The sequence below is a fragment of the Lytechinus pictus genome, chromosome 17 (genome assembly GCF_037042905.1).
Source record: "Lytechinus pictus isolate F3 Inbred chromosome 17, Lp3.0, whole genome shotgun sequence".
NCBI lineage: Eukaryota > Metazoa > Echinodermata > Echinoidea > Temnopleuroida > Toxopneustidae > Lytechinus > Lytechinus pictus.
The window spans coordinates 12,857,763-12,885,518 of record NC_087261.1 but is presented as its reverse complement, the minus strand read 5'-3'; the positions used below and the strand labels follow the sequence as shown (position 1 = coordinate 12,885,518).

The 27,756-nt window shown below is 36.9% G+C and overlaps 1 protein-coding gene across 10 annotated transcripts in view; it reads right to left on the bottom strand.

The window, feature by feature from the left end:
- The window catches only part of LOC129281061 (uncharacterized), a 34,419-nt gene extending 9,284 nt beyond the window's left edge, over positions 1-25,135 (bottom strand). The window contains exons 1-3 of one of the 10 annotated variants that reach the window (XM_064112272.1): positions 24,688-25,104; positions 18,884-19,146; positions 17,004-17,368 (exon numbers count right to left, since the gene is read on the bottom strand). In XM_064112272.1, the coding sequence (XP_063968342.1) occupies positions 17,004-17,269 (266 nt within the window). In that variant the 5' untranslated portion in view covers positions 17,270-17,368; positions 18,884-19,146; positions 24,688-25,104. Of the gene's footprint in view, positions 1-170; positions 1,971-6,974; positions 8,670-17,003; positions 17,391-18,883; positions 19,327-24,553; positions 24,587-24,687 lie in introns of those variants that run through there. The other 9 variants (XM_064112273.1, XM_064112275.1, XM_064112274.1 and 6 more) reach the window with 9 other exon arrangements.
- Positions 25,136-27,756: the final 2,621 nt, after the last annotated feature.

Below are 27,756 nucleotides of genomic sequence, written 5' to 3'. Positions count from 1 at the left end.
ATAAGGGACCCTATCAGCACTCGAGTTAATTTTTTTGTAAAATTGTCTACATGTAACTTTAGGCTAAAGCCCCCAAGTATGCCTCCCAAAGGATGATTATTCCACAAATTCTCTAGGTCTGAACATCCAGAACATCCAGTGCAGCGTGTCAATCTTGTAAATTTACAAACCTCCTGTTTCCCTTGGTCCATCTTTTATCCTTACTGAGGGACTCCCTGTACTGGTTGTCAAGAACATCCAGATACCATTTCTGATTTAGAATTGGAAGTTTAAGGCTCATGGCTGCTAGCGGACTCGGCATCCTTCCAACGAGCCCATCGACATGCATGCACAGAAATGAAGGGGAAATGCCTCCCAACCCCCGAAAGACAGTCACTACGCAATAGTCTTGCAGTCAAAAGGATTTTGGAGAGTCAAACTTTCAAGTTCCAGTAGAGAATAAGAAGTACCGGTAGTAGTTCATTCTATATTTGTTGGCTAGATTCCTTCCTCTCAAAATGATCCCATGAACTATATACCTTCAGAATAGGTTCCAGGAGGGAACCTATTTAGGTTCCAGGAGGGAGTTTAGTACTTGTCGGCAAAATTTATTCCTTTCATAAGATCACCAATCAGACTTCTAAAATCGAATGGAGATTCAGTGGAATAAAATAAAAATCTGTCATAAAACTTTGTCCATTTCTATTGCAATCCTACATTCCTTGATGACCCTCTAAACTCTTCAAAGTGAATTCACACCTACATGTAATATCCTTCAAAGATGTTTCATACATGTAGCAAGATTTAATCAACCTCACACTCTCACAGGAACATGCTGATTGAATGCCACTTTCACAACAAACCGATAGTCCATCTTTCGCCGGTTCGTTCAAGATTCTAGAATATCCTGACAAATTCACCAGAAAGGCAAAGTGGATTCCAAATGCTATTGATCCAACTTATGCAGCACTATTTAGTTTTGTTGAAGTATTTGATCTTCAGCAGTGGTATTTGCTCGAGCTGGAGGGTGGCTAGTTTTGTATTCAATCGCCAAATCATGCAAATGGAAGATCTTAAATAAATAAGTGAAGTTCAATATGGGCCTTTACCCGTGGCAAACCAGCTTTTAGATTCACAAGGCAATTTTGGTCTATTACTGAATAATCTTCTATTTACTGTGGACCATGGTAAAATGGCAACGGGAGTACAGTTGTTCTATTCAATGATGGCTTGTGATGAATCAGAAAGGTGCATTCGATGCTTGATGAGCTATATACATGTAACTGCACAATGATTCCCAATATTAGATTGCATTCTTGTTTATTAGAAAGCATCCAAGTTTCAACACAATGCAAGCAATCAATCTCCACATCAATGCTTAGGATGTAACTGCTCCAATCACAGAGTACATGTACAACTGATCATCTCTTTCTAGGCATGAAACAGGTTTCAGAACGAGAAAATCATGTTATCATACATGTACATCCATTAGAAATACATCCATCTGCACTCTCACTCGCTAGCTTTATCCATGTAGTCAATAATCATGTGTTATGTCAGCAATAGACGGGGTTCCATTCACAATGGTCTTGATCAACAACAGACAACAGTGTTTTGCTAACCGAGAAAGAAACAGTGTTACAGACACACCGGCACTGTATCCAAGTATTCAGGAAGCAGCTGAAATGTGCGAGGAAACAAACAACATCGCTGATGTGATGCCATCCGCTCATATCCCTGACATATCACAAGATGGATGGTCTGCTAATGAGCTGCTCATTGCACCTTCCTTGGAAACACCCATTCCTTTGCTTTCAAACTCTGTCCTTGAATATGTTGTTTGCTCCCTTACCCCAACCCTCTGGCCTTTTGCAGTTTCCATCCTCCTCTGCAGCTTTTGTATCAATAGATTATTCTCTTTCCGCGCCACTTGTCTTTGGTAAGGGAAGCCATTGATATGCTTTTCAATTATTCATGCAACACAGATCTCCAAATAGGAAAGGTATACAAATGGATGGAGAGATGTACTGACAATTGATGAAGAGATAGATCATGAATATTCATTAGCTTCATTGGCAACATGTGGTAACCAAAGGTGGACTGTTCCATTCGGCCAATAGGGGTGGATGGTCAAGCTCTTTAGTACCCAAATTGAGTTGACATACATGTAAGGCATGTTGGTTGACTCGGCTGTTTTTTTTTGTTTTTTTAACAAGTACTTGCTTTTTCAATGACATGTTATATATCAAAAGAATATTACAACATAAACACAAAATTACAAATAAATCATGAAAATTACAACCATACCACAAGGGAGAGTGGGGTAAAATAAGGCAGCCTGTTACTTTTTAGCTCAAGAATGGTAGGGTCAAATGGATTTCTCTTTTTGGAGATTTGAGACAGTTCCTTAAGGCTTTGTTAAGCCCCTTTCACAATTTGTGATGCGACTGCTTAACCGTTGCGATTGTGTGCAACATATATTGTGACCAAAGGAACGCACAGGCAATTGTGAAAGCCCCTTATGCACAGATTTCGAGCATAATAGAGAAAGTCTCCCAGCCCAGTGCACATGATCAGGAGGAGCACAAACCCAGCAGCAGCACCTCAAAATCAAAATTTCGAAAGAAATGAAGCATTGTCACTTTAGAGAGGCAAGTACTGTACCTACCCTGTAATGTGTATTATAAACTTTTATCTTTAAGAGTTTACTTGTTTAAGGTATTCTGTCGTACTTTGGCAAAACGAAACAAGTTACAAAAGTATCATTTGTTGTACATGTAAATGAGCAATGTGTGTTCTACATTTACTAGGCAAAGCAATTTTAAAATTTCTTTCTATAGAACGATCATTTCTCCCCTAAATATATTGAACGGTGAACGTGCAACATACAAAGGGTGTTTCAGAAAAAACAATAACTCATATTTGACTGATCAATGTGTCACTTCCTTCCTTCTGCCAAAGATGGGCAGTGTTATTGTGCATGCCAGAACTGTAATAAACTTCACCACTTTCCCTCTTTTTCTTCTGACTGGATGCCTATGAACTCACATGTCTGATGGGGCAAATAAGGCCATCCGGATAACACTATATGGTTACACCTCTTCAAACTTTCAAATGCAGTGTAGACTAATACCCCTTTCATAAACCCAATAAAACCTATCCTCCAATTAGCCGCCTAAGAGTAATGCGGATAATTCAATAAAAATTGCGTTCACAAACTCCGAAAATTATCCGCATTATTTTTACGAGCGCCCGTCCTGAAAAAGGCGGATAATCGTCATGACAACTGGACACGCCCCCTCCGATGCGGTTGTGTTGGAAAAGGGTGACCTTGTGACCGCACCATGGCAATTATCCGCATTATTTGGAAATACGTTCATAAACTCAAAATCTTGTCCCGATGCCGCTATTATGCGGATAATAGCAGCATCAGAATAATGCGGATAACTCTTGTCCTCCTGATTTTACGACCAAATTATGCTGCTATTAGCCGCATAATTGGGTTTTATTGGGTTTATGAAAGGGGTATAAGACATCACCACAATTGATTATAAATGTATGTGTCCACTACCAATAAAAAAACATAGATACACAATATATGATATAACTGACAGTAAAAAACACAATCGGATATTTTTTTTCCATAATAATGGATAGGATTTATATATTTTTATTAGATTGTTCTTTGGGCCTGATGTTGCCATCATAGAATCATGAAAAGTGGCCCATGACTGCCACGTAAAAACCTTAATTAAATCAAAAGTACAAGGTTTTACATCAAGCTAATAAATTAATTCTAAAATGGGGATGTTTTGATAAATAACTAAATGTTAATAATATGATTGTTACCAGTAAATGTTGTATCAAACCAACTGAACTATTTTTACTATGAATACAGAAACATGACATAAGTTTTAATCAGGCGGCCTCATTTGCCCCATCTCGGTGGGGCAAATAAGGCAACCCGACAAAAATATTTATAGCTCATTAATATGCATAACATGCAAATTCTAATTCTAATGGATAATGTACATACATGTAGGTCTACTCTAGGTCTAACTACATCTAATCATGTTTCTACTGCTTTACATTGAAAAGATATAATTGGAATTATGAAAAAGGTGGCCTTATTTTCCCCATTCTCCCTACATAGTAATGAACTTATAATTTAGAGTGCAAAAAGAGTATACACAGAGAATGTTCAAAAGTCAAATCTCCATTAATGAAAATGAGCAGAAAGTTTACTGTTCTTTTTAGCAATGGTGTATTCAATTTTCTTTGTTACTCATTAAGTAAGCAGGCCAAGTCAGGAATCTTATTGTTAACGATAGAAAAATGTATTGATGAGTAGTGAGTCAATTGTCACATCCTTCTCAGCTGTACAGTGCGTATAAAAAAAATGGGACATTTTTGAAGTCTATAAAAAATTTATTCTAAATTATGATATCTATATTTTGATGTTAATAGATGCTCTGAAATCTTCTTATCTTTGAAATGCAATTTAAAAATATAAATTATGTTAATGCTTGAGCGAACACAGGACGTTTTTGTTGGGGGTTGAAAAAGAGGCTTGAACCAGAATGGCAGAATATGAGTATTATGATGATCAGACTTCTTGCTAATGAGCAGAATTCATCTGTGTCATAATTTTCAAATTATGCTGTCAAATTTTATCTAAAAATGTATTTATTTACTTGATTTATTTTGTTTTTTCATTTAAACTTCTTTTACCTTTGAATTTTCCTTCATAAGTAAGAAAAGAAGACTTTTTGTCAACCCAAGCAAGAAGATTTGCATTATCAATTGGGAAAACTTGTAATTATTAAAATCCTTTTATTTTGTGAAACAAATTATGTTATGGATCCTTTAAAACACATGAATCCATTTTCAAGGGGTTATTGATTCCTTGACCAAGTTTAATTATATGCTTGACAGGATAAACAGGAATGGATTCATGTCTTTCAATGGCAATGGTGTATTGAGTCAATTTTGAAGAAGCTAGATATGACAGATCTGGTAAAATGTATCATAAAGTTGTTAGCGAGCGAAGCGAGCACGCAAATATTCCCACTTTTTTATTACAATATCAAATTTTGTGATAGATTTTGACATACATGTAATATTCAGAAAATAATATCATATTTTACTTTCTATCTTTCCTTTTTTTCCTATCCACCTTTTTCTTGGTCATGATTTTTTTAATGGCATTTGAAAGATAAGACTTCAGAGCACTTATTAACACCAAAATACATGTATAGACATCATAATTTGAAACAAAAATTGTATAGACTTTTCAAATCTGTCCCGTTTTTTTTTATACGCACTGTAGACCAATCCAGACACCAGCACCAACTCCCTCCTGCACAAAATCATAAATGGTAACTTACCAACTCTTAAAGGAAAATGAAACTCTTGGAGCAAGTTAGCTTTTGTGAAAGCAGAAAAATCAAAGAATAAGATCAACAAAAGTTTGAGTAAAATAGGACTAGCAATAGAAGAGTTATGAGCATTTGACTGTCGAGATCACTAATGCTATGGAGATCCTCCCATTGGCAATGCGACCAAGATCTATGATGTCACAGATGAACAACTCTCCCCTTTTGGACACTGAAAATATACCCCAAAACATCTCTTTTTGCTCATTCTAATCATATGACAAACGATTCATCAATGATATAATGTTGTGAAACCTCTGTACTTGTCCTCTCATAAAGAGAACATCTCACCTTGTGATAGACTCTATAAAAGTGAGAATATAATGGAAATAAGTACTAAAGTAATGAGGGAGTTGTACGTGTGTGACATCACAGATCTTGGTCGCATTGCCAATAGGAGGATCTACATGGCATAAGTGATCTCAATATTCAATTGCTCATAACTTTCTTATTATTCATTCAAACTTTCAACAATATGTTTCTTAGATTTTTCTCTTTGATATGGATTCAGCTGGTTTCAAGGGTTTCATTCTCCTTTAATTATTTTAGCCCATTTTCAATTTTGGCAAACCCATTTAGAGTGAATATCACTTCTCAATTCATACATGTATACATGTAAATATCAAAGTGTATTCCTTACAAGATGAGATTTAGGATTGATGACTTATGATATGTTTCATCAAGGAGTAACCAACTCCTTGATTTTATTGGATAAATTTTGATATTTTACATGAACCATGATTTTGATTCGGTGCCCAAAGAATCAACATGGAATTCCCAAATAATAGACAGTTTGCTGTATCAAAAAGTTGAGTTAAAATCTGAACTGAATTCTAAACGTTTATCTTATGTCATCTGATGCACAGGCCATGTACAGTGTAGGCCTGTAGTACATAGCGGGAGAAAGGGATTAACACATTTTTCTGAGAGGCATCAATTATAATAGACTCAAAATGATCTACTTTAAGGCTTAAGACCACTTAAACATAATAAGGATGAGATAAGAGGATTAAACTCGAAGGGCTCAAAGGGCTTCTATTTTGTCAATCAATCAACTGAAGAGCCAAAATATACAATATGTGCCAAGAACCTCTACATTTCCTTGATGTAGTAAAATGCAGCTCTGAGACTGGCATTCAAAAATGGAAAAACAAATCACAAAGAACAAGATCATTTGAATACAAAACTATTCCATTTTTACTTGGAGTTGAAGTTCAGACTGTTGTTGAGCCTACACATGTACATTAGGCAGAACAAAACTTCTGGCTTGGATACATGTATTCCCATTCTTGCACTGGCACCAAGAATGATGATTCTGATGATATAATTTCCTGAATAAATGGCATTTTATAGGATTCATAGATGGAAAAGCTGCTCGCGTGCGGATTTCCTAAAGCATTATTATCATCCACTATCATTTTTGTTGTTATGTTATTGTTATACATGATTGGATTTCTTTTATGTAAGTTAGATCAAAGTGATTGACATGCATTTAACCAAATCATATTAATTCCTACCTGACAGCATCTTCAATAAATTACAAACCAAGATCACACTTACCCAATGGTTAGAGCTGGCATACCAGTAACCACCCGACGGCCTCCCTCCATGGTGTAGTATACCTTGTGGGGCGAGTTACCCGCGCTGAGGGTATCCCGGTGACGATAGGTCATGCGAAACATGATGCAGGGTCAGGAGGGTACAACTAGCCAAGTTCAAACAGTATTACCCAATAGGTAAACACAGGGTTGATAAGACCATGGGTGCAGAGTACTGACAACAATCTCAGTGCTGTCTGGACACAGCCTTCGAGTCTCCTATTATGTTGGCAATCAAAGTTTGAGATGTCTGGATTGTTATTTGCCTTGACTGATCATTGGGCATGTTTGTAGTAGAAATAATGCCAGGTTTTTATGATTTAAATATGTTTAGCATTCAAACATTGTAGGTTCATTCCTGACACTCTTCTTGTTACTTCCTACAGTGTATGGCATCTTCATGATGAATGACATTTCTTACTTTTTGAATATTTACAAAGTCAAAGACGGGCAGAAAAGTTGATCCAGCTCACCTCAACAAGAACATGGTCAATTTCTTTGAGGAAGTTCTCAACCATAGCACAATATGCTGATTCATGAAGATACTCAGACAAAGCAAAGGCAGCTATACCACAACAAGGATAGCATGCATGTGTACACCGGCTGCATTTACACCAATTGGTCCCGCAGTATATATAAATCCAGATCGAGGCGTACCAATTTAAAGTGTTTGGTTTGAATTCTAAGGTGAGAAGCACACTAGTGAAGATAATCTCTGATGAAAAATTTTTATATGATGACGGTGCTAATTGTGGGTCACTTCATCCCAGCCACAACTTGGTCTTGAAAAAAGTTGTGCAGCTTTGCCTCAATGTCTGATGTAGCAGTAGAAATTGTATGCTGTCAAGTATTCCAGTGATCTTATTGCACTTGCAGGGATATGAATATATTGCACTATCATAACATGAAGGCAAGCAAAAAGTTAATGCTTTGTTTGTAGAAATACACCAACAAACTTGACTCCAATCATGAAAAAGGCAGCAAGATGTCAAATTCTTCAAATAAAATGTGACGTATTGCACACTATAAGGGATGAATACATGTATGTCGGTACATTGAACATGTACAAGTCATTCGCTGTCTTCTTTCATGAATTATACACAAATTCACATGCGATGACCCATGTAGATGCTGTATGCTTCAGCAAATTTGTCTGCTGTTCGCTGTCAATGCGTAAAGATAGGATTATGTGCGATAAGAATGAGCTTACGAAGCAGAACAATCATTTGATCATAATCAATCAACCAGCCCCAGATGGTGTATGACTTCAGTGTGCTGCAATACCAAAGCAAAGATGTAATCCAAAAACAACAGCAAAGTTTGTTCCTCACAGGCCTTGCAGACATATCAATGTCACGTCTGCATTCTCCAAGCCACCTGATGCCACTTCTTCCAAAGAACTAAGCATGTCTCGGGTTTTCATGCTCTTAGGTTTCAACTCTCGCGACCTAATACAGTCACCTCACTACACCCCCTGCTCATACGTACCACGCCACAGGCAAAGACCGGTACCCCTTCCCATGTTATGTACAGAGTTTAACGGCCTATTATTCTATTAACCCTCTATTCCTTCTAGCTCTCCCGGTACCCATTGTCTATCAATGGACGAGATTCAACTCAAGGGGGCAAACTCTGCCCCCCTGGGTCACACCCTGGTAGGCACTTACAAAGGATCATGGGCTTTTCTATTGGTGATGGGTTGTCAAACTCTTGAATCTCGATTCTTCTAATGAACACACCTGAGATCCATTTGTTAGCAAGTTAATAGTACAAGTATTGCATTCTGAACCAAGTACAATCCTTTTTTGTGTGTGTTTTTGTTTATAGTTACTTTAGCTTCTTTCCAGTCTATTGACGATGGGCTATGCAAATTTAAGTACAAAATTAGGCCTTCATCTCTGATTGTTTATCAATTTCAGCAGTACTGTCTATTTCAAAACTGTCTTCAGAGCTACCAATGAATCTTGTTTATAGACTATAGAGAAATCAAACTAGCATAACAATGAAAATTTATTTATTAATTTATTAATTTGCACATTAAAGGGCAAGTCCATCCCAGAAAAGGGTAGATTTGAATCAATACAGAAAAATCAAACAAGAATAATGCTGAAAATTTCATCAAAATCGGATGTAAAATAAGAAAGTTATGACATTTTAAAGTTTCGCTTATTTTTCAAAAAACAATTACATGCACAACTCGGTGATATGCAAATGAGAGAGTTGATGATGTCACTCACTCACTATTTCTTTTGTTTTTATTGTTTTGATTATACAATATTTCAATTTTCACAAATTTAACAAAAAGGACCCTCTTGGATGAACCACAAAATATTCAAAGCAATTGAAATTCCATACATTCTGGGAGGAATAAAACTTTGTTTCTCATGACAATGAGGAAAAAATCAAAATATTCCATATTTCATATAAGAAAATACAAAAGAAATGGTGAGTGGGTGATGTCATCAGTCCCCTCATTTGTATACCAGCAAGGATGTGCATATAACTTTTATGTGAAATTAAGCAAAACTTTAAAATGTCATAACTTTCTTATTTTATATCCGATTTTGATGAAATTTTCAGTGTTATGATTGTTTGATTTTTCTCTATTTATTCAAATCTACTTTTTCTTGGGGTGGACTTGTCCTTTAAGGAATGGCATCATTTCTTCCAACAAATGATGATGATGATGAGGACATTCATGATGATAACAATAACAAATAATGTCAACGTTCCATAATTTTTTCTCTTCATTGTACTTGTACAATCACCTGTTGGCTGTAAAAGCCGATTTTAAAAGCTAAACTGCACACTATCATGGGTCTCAATAACTTTTATTTGTATTAATCTCAATAACAATCAATTAAAAGGACACTGCGTGTTCAGTAGATCATTGCATAAAAGACACTTCAGAGCAGCTGGAAAACTTGCATAAATCAATAAAAATTGATACAAAATGGGAAGGCCTCAGGAAATACATATAACACACATCTTAAATGCTATCTGCAATTGTCTGGAGAAAAATAAACCTAAAAAGGTTTTGTATCTTTTAAATTATTCCATGTTGGAATGTTTCACAGAAGTGTTAATCTATTTGCATACCTCACAAAAATATCACCTGCTGTGAGTACTTGACCTAACAAAACTGAAGGAGGTAATTTACAAGGACACCATATATTTTTTACTGTGTCCTGCATGTAGAAAGAGAAAATCATAAACAGAAAGAAAATTTTAAGAACCTATTACTTGGAGAATTAACCATTTCAATTCAAGATCTGTAAATAAGAATTGGGACTTTTTATTTCTTTTTTTATACATGAACGCTTCATTGCAAAATCATCAAAATCAAACTTGCATTCAGTACACATGTAATGGAAAATTGGGATAAATATGTTTCCTTTAAGATTTGCCATTACGAAAATACCCCATTTGAGGCGTCACCGCAGTTCGGATCGCAAACTGCGGTTTTAGACCCCATTTTTCATTTGAACATTTCCAAGCCCCGATAAACCCATCTTGGCCAGGTAATCCACAGGCCAGTAAAGCCAAGGACGAAATGATAAACAACAGCTGTGCTATTACGTAAGACTTCTCTGCCTGTAGAAGGACCTTCGGAATGAAATTATTGTATTCGATATTTAATCACGTTTTTAAAGGCATATTGTATTCAGACATCCAATATTAGTCCTTTTTCAATTTCGAACGAAGAAAATCGACCTCGAAATAAGGAAAATAAGTGAATAAAAATTACAGTATGCTTTGCATGCAGGAACCGCCCTCAACGCTGCGATGCATCCCATAGTTTCTGTCCGTCCAGCAAGAAAATAGGGGATGCATTCCGTTCACTCGCGCATTGATACAGTCCTAACGTTCGAAAAAAAAACCAGCCAGACAGAAAGAAAGAAGGAAAGAAAGAAAGAAAAGAAAGAAAGGAAGGAAGAAAGGAAGAAAGAAAGAAGAAAAAAGTTGCACTTCACCGCGTGTATACACGGAACTCCATAGCAGGCTCTTATACACGTTGCAATCCATCGTGTGTGGCCCCCTGCTGTGACTGTATGTGCTGGGCTGTCGTGTTATCTTCGGACCGAGGCCAAGAAACAGGTGTTTTGATACGTAAATTGCTTGCTTGGGGCAGTTCGGGCTTATAGTACTTGGAGAAGAGAATTGGTGAAAAAGAAACTGGGGTATAGTGTTCTCAAATGGAGGTTTTTCGTCATGCTTTGTAATACTTATGTTACCAAAGAACTATTTCATAAAGAGATAAGGAGAACCCTTCCATTAATTCACCCTCGAATTATCCAGACTTGCTGCAGATCAGAATAATGCAGCTCAGAAATAAAAATTCCGTTCATGAATTCAGAAATTTAGTCTACACTGTACATTACAGTACTTGTTTTAGAATGAAAAGAGGAAATAGTGTGGCTTAATCATAAGTTAATAGTAAATTCCCATGCAGTGCCTGTGCATGAGAACAAGACCTTTGACCGCAGAATAGGCCACATTATTTGAGAAGCCCTTTCATAAAACCAAAACCAAGATGAGATTGAACTTGGCTGTATGGAAGCTCTCTTTCCTAAAGGTAACATAGAGCGTCTTCACTACCAATCCCTAACCAGCCACTGCCAATCCACTATATATCTCCCATCTGCATTTTAGTCCAGAACATTATTTCCCTCCCTTAAAGGACAAGTACACCCCAACCAAAAGTGGATTTGAATAAAAATAGAAAAATCCTACAAGCACAACATTGTCAAGTCAAGTTGGTCTTTATTTTCAAATCTGTAAAAATTGAAATATTGTATGATTCAAACAATAAAAAACAAAAGAAATAGTGAGTGAGGGACATCATCGATTCTCTCATTTGCATGTGACTAAATTGTGCATATAACTATTTTGTGAAAAATAAGCAAAACTTTAAAATGTCATAACTTTCTTATTTTACATCCGATTTTGATGAAATTTTCAGCATTATGCTTGTCTGATTTTTCTATATTGATTCAAATCAACATTTTTCTGAGGTGGACTTGACCTTTAAAGCAGACAGGATATGAGTGGATTGGCAAAAAGAGCAACATAGATCAAAGTCCAATCTTGACTTGAATGGATGCACATCAAGTGCAGCTTGAGTCCTCCTTGAAACAAAGGTTCCAAGACTTATAAATAATGCGGCTTAATCTGGTCCTTGACATTTCATAAATTAGAATAATCCGCATCCCATCCACATTCGATCTAGTCTGCAAGCATAGACTCGATTTTGACATTGAAGCAAAACCCCAAAGTCCCCGCTGTAACCAAATATACCATGTACTAGAGTGAAGACTAGACTCCAAACTCTCTGTCTGCATGCTGCGTCGTCTAGTAGCACTTCTTCAGACTCTGCATTATGCACTACAGGGGCCGGTGTACTATGAAAATTGTGAAAACCAAAGGTTTGTGCTTGCGAACAACTGTACTCAGGGCCCCATCTTACAAAGGTTACGATTGATCCGATCAATTGCAATTCTACGGAAATCCAGCATTGTCATTTATTTTCAACAATATCCTTTGTAAACAAAAAGAAGCACACTGAATTTTTAAGAAAACCATGGATGTATGAATATACAAAATATATATTCAAAATATTTTGAACAAACATGCATTTTAGATGCCGACGTTACTGGCTTTCCACAGTTGTGGTTGATCCAATCAACTGCAACTCTTTGTAAGAGGGGGGGGGGCCTGATCCAAATCCGCAAATTCATAAAAGGGGTAAGAGATGGCAGGGGAATGACAACATATTTTTATCACTTTAGGTATGAATGATGATGCCTGATGATATTCTTCATACTGTCCTTGAAAAAGACATTAATTTGTTACAAATGTGACAAATTGATCTTTTGAAAGGAAATTGCTAGATGCAAAACTAAATCAAACAATCAGTTATTTATGGCTATTTCCACCCACTTATCACTCTGATTTTCCTCTGCACCTGCTGTTACAATATCCGAAGGATGCCACAAAAAGAGATCATTTTACACTGTCTCCTTGGAGAAGATGTGTTTTCATTAGCCCTTCACGTCCAAGAGCCTTGCCATTAGAAGTGGCAGTAGGCAGGGCCGTAGCTAGAGGGGGGGGGGGGTATGGGGGGTGTGACACTGTGACACCCCCCAACATTCATGGCAGTCGGCAAAATCATGTACCAGTTGGCAAAATGGAGGATAGGGGAGAAAAAGAAAGAGGGAAAGAAAGGAAGAGAAACAAGAAAGAAGGAGAGAGGGGAGAGAAAGAAAGAGAGAGAAAAAAAAAATAGGGGTTCTAACTTCGAAGAAGGTTACGAGTTATAGAGTAAAGACAACCAGTTGGCAAATCCAAGTCCATGTAGCCAGGCTTAGAGCCCTACTAGTCAGCAAAATACAAAGGACAAAACAGATGGAGCTATAATAACACACAAATTAAGCCCCCGGTCCTCCCCCAATATAAACAAGCTTGTGAGTTTGCAAATTATACCACAATTATTAGGCGGTTTCAAACCGCCTCGATCACAAGAATCCCCGTTAAATTACGAGAACATTTTTAGGCTAAAAATACCCATTAATTATTCCTGCATTCACACCGCCCTGAAACATACCCTTTCGAGATAAATTCCTGAAGTTAGGAGCATACGCAGTATTGTCTAATAAGCAGGCAAGGCGCGAGATTCAAAACCACTAGCCCAGCAGCCACCCACGGCGCCCGCGCCCAACAACACGCTGGGCTAAAAGTTCCTGTAAATTGCTTTCACATTGCTAAAATACCTGCGACCTTGGAAAAATCCCCGCGAAAGTTCTCGTAATTTCGCCAAGTACCTACTATTTAGCGGGTATTTTCTTTCAGGGAAATTACGCGTAGTTTGCTTTCACATTACCAAAATACCTGGTATTTTCTGATCGGGGTAAATTTCCCGATCAGAGAATACCTGTAACTGACGAACTTCGAGGCGGTCTGAAACCACCTACAAACACATAAGTTTTGTAAAATTAGAGGCAAGACTAGGTAAAGAAATATGGGGTGGGATGAATTTCCAAGGTTTAAGTAGAATAATCAAAGCCAAAGTATAGTTGGCAAATTTAGCTGGTACACCCCCCAACAAAATGCTTCTGGCTACAGCCCTGGCAGTAGGCTACCTACAAGTAGGGAGCTTGGGTGTATGATCTGCATATAGGAATATAGCCACACAGAAATCTCCTCAAAAATCGCCATAGGAAATTGAATGAATGAATGAAAGAATGAATAAAAGAATGAATGAATGAATGAATGTAATATCAGTGAAAGCACTGGTATGAGAATCTACTCCATCTTCATTGCATTACAAACTTGTTTTCAGCAACTTTGAAATTTATTGTATGGTTTCATTCTTGTAATGCTACAAATTTGAGATTAACAATACAGGTGTAATAGGGATATTACACTTCACACTTTATCCTTTTACAGTTACACATGTACATGTATGATTGTACTTCTGCCCTACATATATGTCAATGACATTTCATGTACATGTATAATAGATCTATGCAATGTACTAGCTATTTGTATTTCTACAACCTACTATTAATGAAGCATAGGTTTTTTATATTCCAAGAGTACTTGTGCATGATTTTTTCCCCTGGACGAGTTCATGATAAAGGAAAATCCTCAGTTAACCAAATTCAGTCAAATATCCCTTACTTTGTCTTGAAGGAGAGCAGTTGGAACAAAGAATGTACAGCAAATGAAATTCAAAAGTTTGGTAAAGCTTAAATAATTTTGACTATTTATGCAAACATGTGTATGTTGGATTGAAAGTTTGTGTCTCTATGAAGACAGTATCGATACCCCTTTCATAAACCCATCCTCCAATTAGCCGCCTAAGGGTGCGTTTATCCGCCACTTTTTTACCCTAGAATCATGATCTGAATCATGATTCAAATCATGATTCTGCAGAATCACGATTGCGTTTAGTCGAAATTGAATATAATCATGATTAGAATCACAAACATGAAACACGAAAAAAGGGGCGTTTGGAAAGACGTTTCTGCAGAATCACGTACGAAAATGTTCGAATAAACGATATCGTGATTTGAATCATGATTATATATGACCTCACTGTGTCGGGCTACTTTCGGTTTGACTATTGCCAAGCTCAAGGCGCTCTATATGCTCATTGTATGTACATGATTATGTACTATGCATGCATTTCTTGTCATGTTCAAGTTCTGTGTTGGTCATCGCATCGTACACTACTGTTCATTTTTTGGTCATGTCTTCAACTTCAACTTCTAGTAAATGAATTAACTGGACAGACAATGATCTCAGTTGTTGTTGAGTATACAGTTTCAATATTAAATTGGATCTACGCTGAAATTCACTTCCGAACACCATTTTGGATAAACTAACAAGATGAATAGAAGCATATGGACCCTATATGATAGAAGTAAACAAAATTAGGTATAGACTGAATTCTGGAAGCAAAAGATTTTTCGAGAGCCGAAACACGTGCGAAAAACTTCCTCTGTCAAACTGCGCACTAGTGATGCGCACTGGATTGGCCCGAATCTGAGGAGAAACAGCATTGGAATGAAGGTCGTCTAAACGCTGATTCTGTGATATTGTGATTCATGTTTGTGTTTTGAATCATGATTCGAATCATGATTCAAATCATGATTCTGGCTTGAGGTCGCATAAACGCAGCCTAAGAGTAATGCGGATAATTCAATAAAAATTGCGTTCACAAACTCCGAAAATAATCCGCACTATTTTTACGAGCGCCCGTCCTGAAAAAGGCGGATAATCGTCATGACAACTGCACACGCCCCCTCCGATGCGGTTGTGTTGGAAAAGGGTGACCTTGTGACCGCTCCATGGCAATTATCCGCATCATTTGGAAATGCATTCATAAAGTCAAAATCTGGTCCCGATGCCGCTATTATGCGGATAATAGCAGCATCAAAATAATGCGGATAACTCTGGTCCTCCTCCGATTTTACGACCAAATTATGCTGCTATTAGCCGCATAATTGGGTTTATGAAAGGGGTATTAGGGTGCGTTTATCCGCCACTTTTTTACCCTAGAATCATGATTCAAATCATGATTCTGCAGAATCACGATTGCGTTTAGTCGAAATTGAATATAATCATGATTAGAATCACAAACATGAAACACGAAAAAAGGGGCGTTTGGAAAGACGTTTCTGCAGAATCACGTACGAAAATGTTCGAATAAACGATATCGTGATTTGAATCATGATTCTGACCTCACTGTGTCGGGCTACTTTCGGTTTGACTATTGCCAAGCTCAAGGCGCTCTATATGCTCATTGTATGTACATGATTATGTACTATGCATGCATTTCTTGTCATGTTCAAGTTCTGTGTTGGTCATCGCATCGTCCACTACTGTTCATTTTTTGGTCATGTCTTCAACTTCAAGTTCTAGTAAATGAATTAACTGGACAGACAATGATCTCAGTTGTTGTTGAGTATACAGTATCAATATTAAATTGGATCTACGCTGAAATTCACTTCCGAAAACCATTTTGGATAAACTAACAAGATGAATAGAAGCATATGGACCCTATATGATAGAAGTAAACAAAATGAGGTATAGACTGAATTCTGGAAGCAAAAGATTTTTCGAGAGCCGAAACACGTGCGAAAAACTTCCTCTGTCAAACTGCACACTAGTGATGCGCACTGGATTGGCCCGAATCTGAGGAGAAACAGCATTGGAATGAAGGTCGTCTAAACGCTGATTCTGTGATATTGTGATTCATGTTTGTGTTTTGAATCATGATTCAAATCATGATTCTGGCTTGAGGTCGCATAAACGCAGCCTCCTAGCGCTCACAGCAGCAAAGCTAGCTAGCGTTTAACCATAAATGCATACTGTGTGACCCTTGCATCCATGGACGTCACATGTATATACAACGTATGCCTCGGCCAATTAAAAATTACCTGTCATACTGCCTAGGGTAAATTTATCACAACCGGGATGAACTTACTTGTTACAGTTGTACTCTGCACTTTTGGACGAGGCCACGATCGGTAAAACAGTCGCACTCCTCTCCAGCTTCGGGTTATCAATCCGAGCCTTGGTACGACGATCCCGAGCACCAATAGACGAGTAGTTGCGGGTGATCGTGATATTGTTCTCCCCGACAGTCACCACGTACCCCTTGAAAGCCCCACGGGTGACAACATTACTACCACTGTTGCCGGAGTGGTGCCGGTGGTTGGTGTGGTGCCTGCCGCTCATGGTTGCCACCATGGTGTAGAGATGACTGCAACAAGTGGCACCGAGTCAAAACTGCGGTTGCAATTTGGGTGATACAGCACTGAAGCGACTCAAACCATCATTGATCAATATCTAAAAGATATTAGAAAACAACCTGCATTGGATTGCTACATATTGATTTCTAATTCTATGGGAAAAAAATTAACCAACTGGTAGATTCAGTCAAATACAGTTCTGTACGTGTACACTAAAGACAATGGGCACTTCTTCCGAAAGAAAATTTTCCCATGAAGAGAAAGAACATTCCAATGACAATGTCATTTTCCCAACAAGAATTGTGCTATTTACAGACTTATTCTGTGAACAACACCCTTCCATGACAATTCCAAGCTGAAAATAATTCCGATTATTTCCAAACTCAAAGATCTCAAGTATAAATCAATATTGACATTTGAGAGATGCAACTGATATTAAGCATACAGTATGTGCTGCATCAAAAGATGGGAATAAGATAGACAAAACATTTCCATTGAATACTTCACTCATTCAGTCACATTGGTAAACGCTAATATCATGATTGTGACATTGTGAGAACAAAGTTCCCATAGAATAGATTAAAAATCAATTCAGATACTGCACATGAATCAAAGTGCAAATTGAACCCACTTGAATGAGTTTTGAAATAAGAATACAATAAATACGGCTTTTGGAACTGGGGGCCATTTCATAAAGCTGTTCAGAAGTTAAGAGCGACTTTAAGAACGACTGGTGAACCTTTCTTACATGTCACACAATCGCCAATGAATATACCATTTACCACAAGAAACGATCACCAGTCGTTCTTAAAGTCGCTCTTAACTTTAAATGAACAGCTTTATGAAACACCCACCTGGTGTCTACACTAGATCTGTAGTCTCCAAAAATCATTATTTCCATTTGCCATTTACAAAATTTACAAAAATAAATGAGAATCTATCAGCTACGGCTACGTGTATTAAGAGTTTCTACTTCTGCTGGTCATTGTAAATAATGAAATCTGAGGGGAAATTTGATTTTTTTTTATTTTTTTTTGTCTGGGGCTAAAAAATACCAGCCTAAATTTTCTATATAACGCAATTTACCTTGAATTCAGGGGGGGGGCGGTATTTTTATTTTTCCAGGGCCTTTGGCTTTGGGCTTGGAGCATTTGAGGGGTAAATTTGCTAATCGGTATCTATTGTTTTCCCTGAGTGAAATGTGTATGATAATGCAAAATTTTGCAACCTTGTGCCACAACAGCAGTAGGCATGCCTTTGCACTGAAATATCTTATCTAATGAAAAATATCCATGCTCAAGAGTATATATACTTTTGGGAAAAGTCTCGGAGACATCAGTGCAGTGATACAGGCATGTTCAATTATTGACCTGTTGAAACTTAAAATTCAGAATCTCCAGGGTGATCGAGATGCGAGAGATGAGAATTTTCCTATTTTCTTATTCACTTTTTTATTGATCCACTATAACAAGTTGTCACTTCAAATTTACATTTAAGTTTGAAAAATTAATGTTTTTAACAATTGGCCATTAAGTAATTTCAGGTGAAAAGTAATTGACGAATAAAATATCTTTACACAACTTCTAATAATACTTCCTAAATTGGTACTTACTTGGGTTGGTGACCTACTGTACGGATGTCGTTAATATTGTATACTCTACAAGCATCCTCACAAACCATGCCAACGGTTAGGCCATACCACTGCAAATGATTACAGATCTCGAATCTTGCCTCTCTTTGAAATGGGAACAAACAGAGAACTAATTCGCAAATCAACACGGGAAGTATCTATTCTTGAGCCGCTCTCATTGTGTACCGACTGACCAGTTAAGCTGAACGGCTTCCATTCAAACAAAGAACACCTTCAAAGACAACCTGTGGTTAAATAAAAGGAGCTGGAATCGTTCATGAATGGACATTACCATGCATGAGGGACAGGTATTGAATGGATGAATGCAGCCATAAAAGGGAACTTGGAGGGGGCACAAAAGCCCCCAAAGCTCCCTAAACAACAAGTGGTTAGCTGGTGTTGCATAGGACATATTGATTTTGATGTGCTGGAGTCAATTGAAGGTTTGTTTTATCAAGAGATTCACAAAGCAAGGTTGCTTCTCTCAGACATTAACCAATATTATGAGTTAATTGACCCCTCAATTAGTGATTTCATGACCTATTCTATTCCCACCTGTTTTTTTCAGAATACAAAGGTTTTTTTTCATTCTGTGCTGGGATTCTACCTAATGCACCAGCCAGGTCCCACCAGCATTCTCTCATTTTCTTTAATCCCTTGAATTGCTAGCTTCTTCCACGTACCTCTAATATAATCATACCATTGTAAAATAACATGTCCATTCTGCCACTTTGAATTTACAGTACCAGTGACCATCTTAAGATTATATTTTCTCTCTTTCTCTCTCTCTCTCTTTTCATCTCTATTTTTCCCCTCTGTACTCTCTTTGCTCAAATTTCACCCCACCTTCCTAACTCCCATATCCAGAGATAAAATCTTTCAATATGCTCTCTCTTTCATACGTGCCAACTTTTTTTAAATGCCAAATCATATACACAGAAAAATCTTATTTGTAGCAATTACACACTTAAAGAAAAAAAAATCTTACTAAATCTGATAAAATCTTTCTGGTTGGGAGGTATGCTCTATTGTTTCCTCTCAATGAAAGCAACCACAATGAGTCCAAACCATTGTGTATTCATGCAATTTATCTATTGATTATATCTCATTAATAGCAGGGTCTGACCTTGGGCTTGTCTTTTTATTCAGTACTTCACAGACTTGTCACAATTCATTTTGATTTCTAACGTTCTTGTATACAGTTCAGCACTGTCCCCAAGGTTTGCAATTATCATATAATATATCATGATTCCATTTTATAGGGGGAGTAAGTTGCGCGTAATTTGTTATAGATAACTAGCCGTAAAATATACCTTTGGAGATTAATATACAGGAAAAAAATGAGCCTATATTTTGAATTTACATGCATATAATATACATATAAATGTAAAACAAAAATGTTTTGAGAGGAAAGGTATTTGTTTTGCTACTTGTCAGATATGATCTAGGCCTAAGACTAGTACTCCTCTCAAGAATGTTGCATTATGGTTTTGAGTAGTAAGAGGACTTGAAGATAAAGGAATGCTGAATTAATATTGGCTTTTATTTTATTATCTTTTCATTGTGCATGTTCTAGACCTGAAAATGTATCTCTACAATTCTCTAAAGAAGCGAATCTACAATGTATTAAAGCTAAATGACAGTAGTTGCAGTAAAACACTGATTTCGTGAGAAAGTCTGTAAAACCAAGGTTAAGTATTAATATATCATCGTGGATCTAGATCTGGTACAGTTACATAAACTGAACTTTGTGAAATCATAATATCTAGCTAACAAACGATCACATTGAAGATCGTCAACACAGATCACACGTGGGACAGTGTATTATTATTGCTGGAATAAAGACCCGATGGAAGTGACCGAATCCGCACTTATTTTGCTTATTTCTCAGCAATTACACAATTTCTTCCAGAATCCTTTGGCACATGTTTTTTTTTCATACAAACCGACACTTTGGTGATCATTATATTAAATTTTTTTTTTGCCTCCGACGAAGATTTTGCTAGGATCGAAAGCTTAGGCCCCTTTTTGACTTTCTAATTTACTCCATTGGCTCTCTTTTATTAGATAAGCAGTTTTCAGCAGCTTCTTTTTGCCATATATTAAATTCTGTAAAAAGTCATTTTGAGATCGTTCCCACAACTGGAATTTATCTTTAAAGGGAGGTTGCAAAAGACCAAACAGATCACCAGTGGGCTTGTACATACTGTAGAAAGATAATAATCAAATGCAACTTGACTGTCAACCAATCACAATCATGTATCAAGAGTGGCATTGTAAAAACGCAACTCTTTGAGCAAATGGGGTCCTGATCTACTACAGCTACAAGTGTGTAACAGTGTTTTTCACATTGGGAGATGCCAATTCGGCAAGTCAAAAGGGGGTAATACTAATTAAACGAAAAAGGAAATTCATAAAAATACATTTTATACTGATGCACTACACAATTTTGACATCACTGAGCATACATGTACATACTGTACAAGTAAACCAACATTTAAAACAGTCTACTGTTTTTTCAAAGTTGAAGTGCAGAACTTAAAGGACAAGTCCACCCCAACAAAAAGTTTACTTTAATAAAAAGAGAAAAATCCAACAAGCATAACACTAAAAAATTCATCAAAACTGGATGTGAAATAAGAAAGTTATGACATATAAATTTTTGCAGAATTTCATAAAAAAGTTATATGCACATGCCATCCTGGTCGTATTCAAATGAGCGGATTGATGACATCACCAACTCACTATTTATTTTGTACCGGGGGTAATTTATTATATGAAATATGAAATGATTTAATTTTCTCCTCATTGTCATGTGAAATAAAGTTTTATTCCTCCCTGAACATGTGAAATTAGTTGTTTTTAAACATTTGGTGGTTCAGTCAAGTTGGTCATTGGTGTCAAATCTGTAAAAAATGAAATATTGTACAATTCAAACAATAAAAAACAAAAGAAATAGTGAGTGAGGAACATCATTGACTCAATATGTATGTCACTGAGATAACTACTTTTTTGAAAAATAAGAGAAACTTTATAATGTAATAAGTAATTACATGTACTAATAACTTTCTTATTTTACATCCGATGTTGCTGTGCTTTTTTTTTCTCTACTGTATGTAGATTGATTTAAATCAACTTCTGGAGTGGACTTGACCTTAAACTACATGTACCTACCTTGTACAGTCTCTCTTGGTTGGGTATTGAGGGGGGGGGGCTTAGGCAGTGCTTGCTTTTTATCAGCAATCACATGCATGCTGAGAAGCCCGTTCATATTACTGAACCAGGTTGGCCAGAAAATACCTTTCAAACAATCAACGATTTGTGATGATCCGCCTTTCAAGAGCTCCTACAAAATGCCTTTAAAGCAGTGCTGATCCATTTCATACATCACAAATTTATACCCGCAAAATATGGCAAATTAATCATAGGCGTGAATATTCATACATCTGAATGGTATGCGCCTTTACCAAAGAAAACACCAACAACGAGACTACAAGTTTTGACATCAATAGTTAGCAAACAAAATAAACAAATACTATATAGCATATACAATGTATATGAAATAAAAAAATATATTTGAACAAACTAAACAAATTCAAGAGTAACCAAGAACATATCAAAACTCACAAGAAGAAATTAACAGGAAACACTAAAACAGCAAAAAGTAGCAAAGTCAACTGGGCTCTATCACAAATTGGTTTAATGAATCGCTTTAATATTGCCAGTTATCCTCAACAAATCAGGATCAGTAAACAATTCTAATTGATCATAAACCTTTGTGCTCCAGTGCCATTGACAACACATATGAATTTTGATAGAACATTTTATAACTAACAGGTGCATGCATGATTTACCCAGGATGTGTCTTGCGATGTTCAAAGAAACTGGTCCACGTCAAATCAGGTTCAATGATATCGGGCTGACTACCAAAACCTAATTTCTCTTCATTGGAAAAGGAATAAATGGGAAGGAATTTCAAATCACAGACTTTTTCCCATACACAGTAAAAGTCGAAGTGAAAAAAAAAAAATCAGGGAGGGAGTGAATCACTCTTACTACTGGAGGGATGCAATGTGCAACTTGGTGAGCTTGAGCAACTATCTTGGCCATGATGACTCCAGTTTTATACTAGCCAGTAAAGACATGTAGATGCAGTTGATTACAGATGAATCCCCACCCCCTCACCGACTTACATTATTGAGTAAAAAGACCTATACTGTGTAGCTAATAATAATAGGCAAAATGATTTCCTTTTCTTGGGAGCTGTTACAAAGTGTGACTTAAAATTGACCTTCTTTAGTTTCCAACAATTTGTTGTAGACCTAGTGTCTTAGACCTAGAGAAGAGCTTTTTCAAAATCAACACTACAGATAACTGACTGGCCGATAATTACCGGTATTCTGTAATGTGTGTTTCAAGAGAAGGTCTGATAATTTTTTTTTTTTTATTGGATGATAAATCAATTCAAATAGATTTTGTTGACTTCTCAGTTCTCACATCTAACTTTACAGTAATATGTTCTTAAAGGTCAAGTCCACCCAACAACTATGTTGATTTGAATAAATAGACAAAAATCAAACTGGCAAAATGCTGAAAACTTCATCAAAATCAGATGTAAAATAAGAAAGTTATGACATTTTAAAGTTTTGCTTATTTTTCACAAAACAGTGATATGCACAACTCAAATGAGACAGTCTATGATGTCCCTCACTCACTATTTCTTTTGTTTTTTATTGTTTGAATTACCGGGTATACCGGGTACTATATTTAATTTTTTATAGATTTGACAATAAGGACCAACTTGACTGAATCATATAGTATTAAACAATGCCCATTCCACTGTTTCCACATCATGTTCAGGGAGGAATTAATCGTTGTTTCACTTGACAAGGAGAAAAATAGGATATTCCCTATTTCATATAATAAAATAGAAAAGAAATAGTGAGTGGATGACGTCATCAGTCTCCTCATTTGCATGCCCAACGATGTGCATATAACTGTTTTGTGAAATTAAGCAAAACTTTAAAATGTCATAACTTTCTTATTTTACATCCGATTTTGATTAAATTTTCAGTGTTGTTTGTTGGATTTTTCTCTTTTTATTCAAATCAACTTTTTGTTGGGGTGGACTTGTCCTTGAATTTAAATATAAACCTTTTTTTAAAAGTCTTTTCACTGCTTTTAGGCTTTACAATGGTGGCAATGTCTTGTTTGAAAAGGAGAAAACTAGTAAGAAAAACAGACCTGTAGGTCAAGACTGAAGGTTTGAAAGAAATAAGGGAAAGGAATAGGACGGTTGGGGCCGTTTAAAAATGATACCATCAATCAAGATCGGGTTTTAGCCCTCACATAAAAAGATCTTAGTTTAACTTTGTGAACACAGTCACACGCTCATTATCAAATCTGCCTGCACTGCAGTTTGTGACTTACATGTAAATACTCAACTCAAAGAGTCTGACAAAAGTTGCAATCAGCAATGCCAATGGCAGAAACATTCATTGTTTTGAAACACTTTAAAATATACACAGTTAATTAGTATTACTTGAAAACATTTTGACTCAATTTTTTTTGGCATAAAAATATCTAAAGTCTTTTGTAAAGAACTAATGTTAAACTTAGGTTAACAACAACGTCAACGTTAACCATTCACACCTCATCGGCCGGGCGGCCGGGCGGGCTCACGGCAACGCCAAGAACAGCTAACTTTTTACTTTTAATTTAGGGCCCACATTTCGCCGCCACCCAACCCCTGCCCTGGTCCCAGTCCAGGTGAAGGTCTTACTTACTGGTTTGTGCCTTTTGTTGGTTGAAATGCAGCCGTTTTCGCCGTTGAGCAGCAAGGATGAGTTGCGATGTAGAAGAAGCAACGCCCAATGGCAATGGCAATGCCGTGCTTCGATTGCAAGGCCAATGCCGTGGAGGTGTCCCAGAAGCCAACGGACCGGTCCCCGATCGGTTGCCCGAACTGTAGGGGTTGGTGTCCGTGACCGGGTGGACAGTGAGCGTGACCACACTTGGAGTTGCGACAGCAGAATCCCAAGCTGTTTGGTCAGATGATTGCTGGGAATCTTTTGATAAAGCAAAATTATTCGATAACCACCAATCTCCTTGCATGATTATTCAAACGAGAGCACAGTTTAGATGAAGAACAACAGCAAATGAGCAGACGACACCATTAATTTATTGACAGCATTTCCAATTTTAGATTTTAGGCAAGAAATTGCTATTTGGATTAGCGCGCCCTCTGGTGTTTAATGCAGGAAAGTACTGTAGACCGAAAATATGCTGAAAATCTCATCAAAATCGGATAACAAATAACAAAGTTATTGAATTTCAAATTTTAGCAATATTTTGTGGAAAATGTCACATGCACGTTGTCATGAATATTCGGTTCCCCGAATATTCATTAGGTGGGCTGATGATGTCACATCCCCCACTTTCCTTTTTCTTATGTTTTTACATGAAATCATAATTGTTTCATTTTTTTCATACATGTGGAAATGATCTGCATCCATTATGACGAAATAAGTTGCAGCAACAGATATCTAATGCACTTAATTAGTTCTCAATCCAATTGTTTTTAGTTAATGGTAGATTTTTTTAAATAAATTCCTAATTTCATATAATAAGATTTAAAAAAAGAGCAAGTGGGGATATGACATCATCAGCCCACCTAATGAATACTGATGAAGACATACTAGATCTGCATGTTTCACCTGAATAATGCAAATCTTTAAGATTCAATAACTTCCTTATTTGTTATCCGATTTTGATCATATTTTCAGCATTTTGCTTTGTGAGTTTTATTCTATTTATTGAGATGTAAATATCTTCAACCTAAAGTATCCCTTTAATTTCAGTCAGGGCAAAAAAATGAAAAAACTCCTCTGAAACAGCGGATTTTTCATTTTAGCAGAAAATGAACTATAGTCCTCTGAAAATGCCCCCTTTCCTAATAACCCAGATTTCGGCTTACGATATAAGCGATAGAAGAAAATGAAGAAAACGACCAATTAAGACCAATTAAAAAGTCCCTGTCTAGTTAGACTAGTTTAACTACTGAGGAAGAAGAAGAAGGAGGAGGAGGAGGAGGGAAACCGTTTTTGACCGTTTTACTCCATTTTCCCCTCAATACTTAAGAGGAGAATGAAACACCAGAAACAAGTCGAAGACATGCGAAAGAGAAAAATCAAGGAAGCAGATAAATGAAGGTTTACATATAAGATTGAATGAATGATAAGAAAGTTCTGAGCATTTGTATAATGGAGATCACTACCACTATCACTAGAAGAAGAAGAAGAAGACGAAGAAAATGAAGAAGAAGAAGTCAGAGGAGGATTAAGGTGATGATGATGATGGAGATGATGATGATGGAGATGATGATGATGACCGAGATGATGATGATGGAGATGATGATGATGGAGATGATGATGATGACCGAGATGATGATGATGGAGATGATGATGATGGAGATGATGATGATGGAGATGATGATGATGGAGATGATGATGATGGAGATGATGATGATGGAGATGATGATGATGACCGAGATGATGATGATGGAGATGGTGATGATGACCGAGATGATGATGATGGAGATGATGATGATGGAGATGATGATGATGGAGATGATGATGATGGAGATGATGATGATGACCGAGATGATGATGATGGAGATGATGATGATGGAGATGATGATGATGGAGATGATGATGATGGAGATGATGATGATGGAGATGATGATGATGGAGATGATGATGATGACCGAGATGATGATGATGGAGATGATGATGATGGAGATGATGATGATGATGATGGAGATGATGATGATGACCGAGATGATGTTGAAATTGGCGGTGGTTATCACTAGCTTATATGATTCGAGACTTCATCGAGGCACTTGCACCCCCCCCCCAAAAAAAAAAGGGGGTTACATAACAAAGGATGACGATATGAGCGAATGCTGAATATTTTACCCTTTTTTTATTAATTTTCTACTATATAAATTATTTTGTGTACTTGCACGGATTTTTTTTTTTTTTGGGGGGGGGGGGGGGGTGGGGTGGATTACCTTCCAAACTGCCATTGGCTACCCCTGCCAGTGACCACCATTTTCTGAGGCATGATGATAAGGATGTTGGTGAAGGTGAAGGTGATGACGATGGTGGTGGTGATGATAGTGGTTGTGGTGGCGATGATGATGACGATCAGTGGCGACAAAGCACGGGATGATTCTGTTTTTAAATGTCCTGACTCCTGATATGCTAACTGCATGAGTTTAACCACTTTTTTAAATCCATGAACAGGAAATTTCGGTATGTAAAACAATTAGTGTGAGCCAGTGGCGTAACTACGGAGGGGGCATGGGGGGCACGTGCCCCCCCCCCCCCATCGGCTGGCCAAAAAAAAACGGGAGGAGGAGAAAAAGAGGGAGAAAGGAAGAGAAACGTAGTGGGAAAGAAGAAATTATTGTTCATTATAATGTTGTTTTATATTATAATTATGTTATGTTACTGTATATTACATAAGAAACATTTTTTTCATAACTTTATGAAACTTAATTTGCTCAGGGTCCATGTCTTCATTGTTCCTGTTACTCGCATTGTCTGTTTAACTAAATATAATAGATTTAAAAAAATTCAGAACACTATAGTTTTCAAGTATATTTGAGTGACCTGACGTTGTCAAATCAAGTCAATTAACACCAAATATATTTCCTCGCACTTCGAGTTATTATTGTTTTATGTAGCGACATATTATGCTTCATTTTCATGACTACTTAAAGTGATTGCCCCATTTTAAGGTCTTAATATAAATAATTTTCTGCCCGTTCTTACGTTCGCATTAGTGCATTG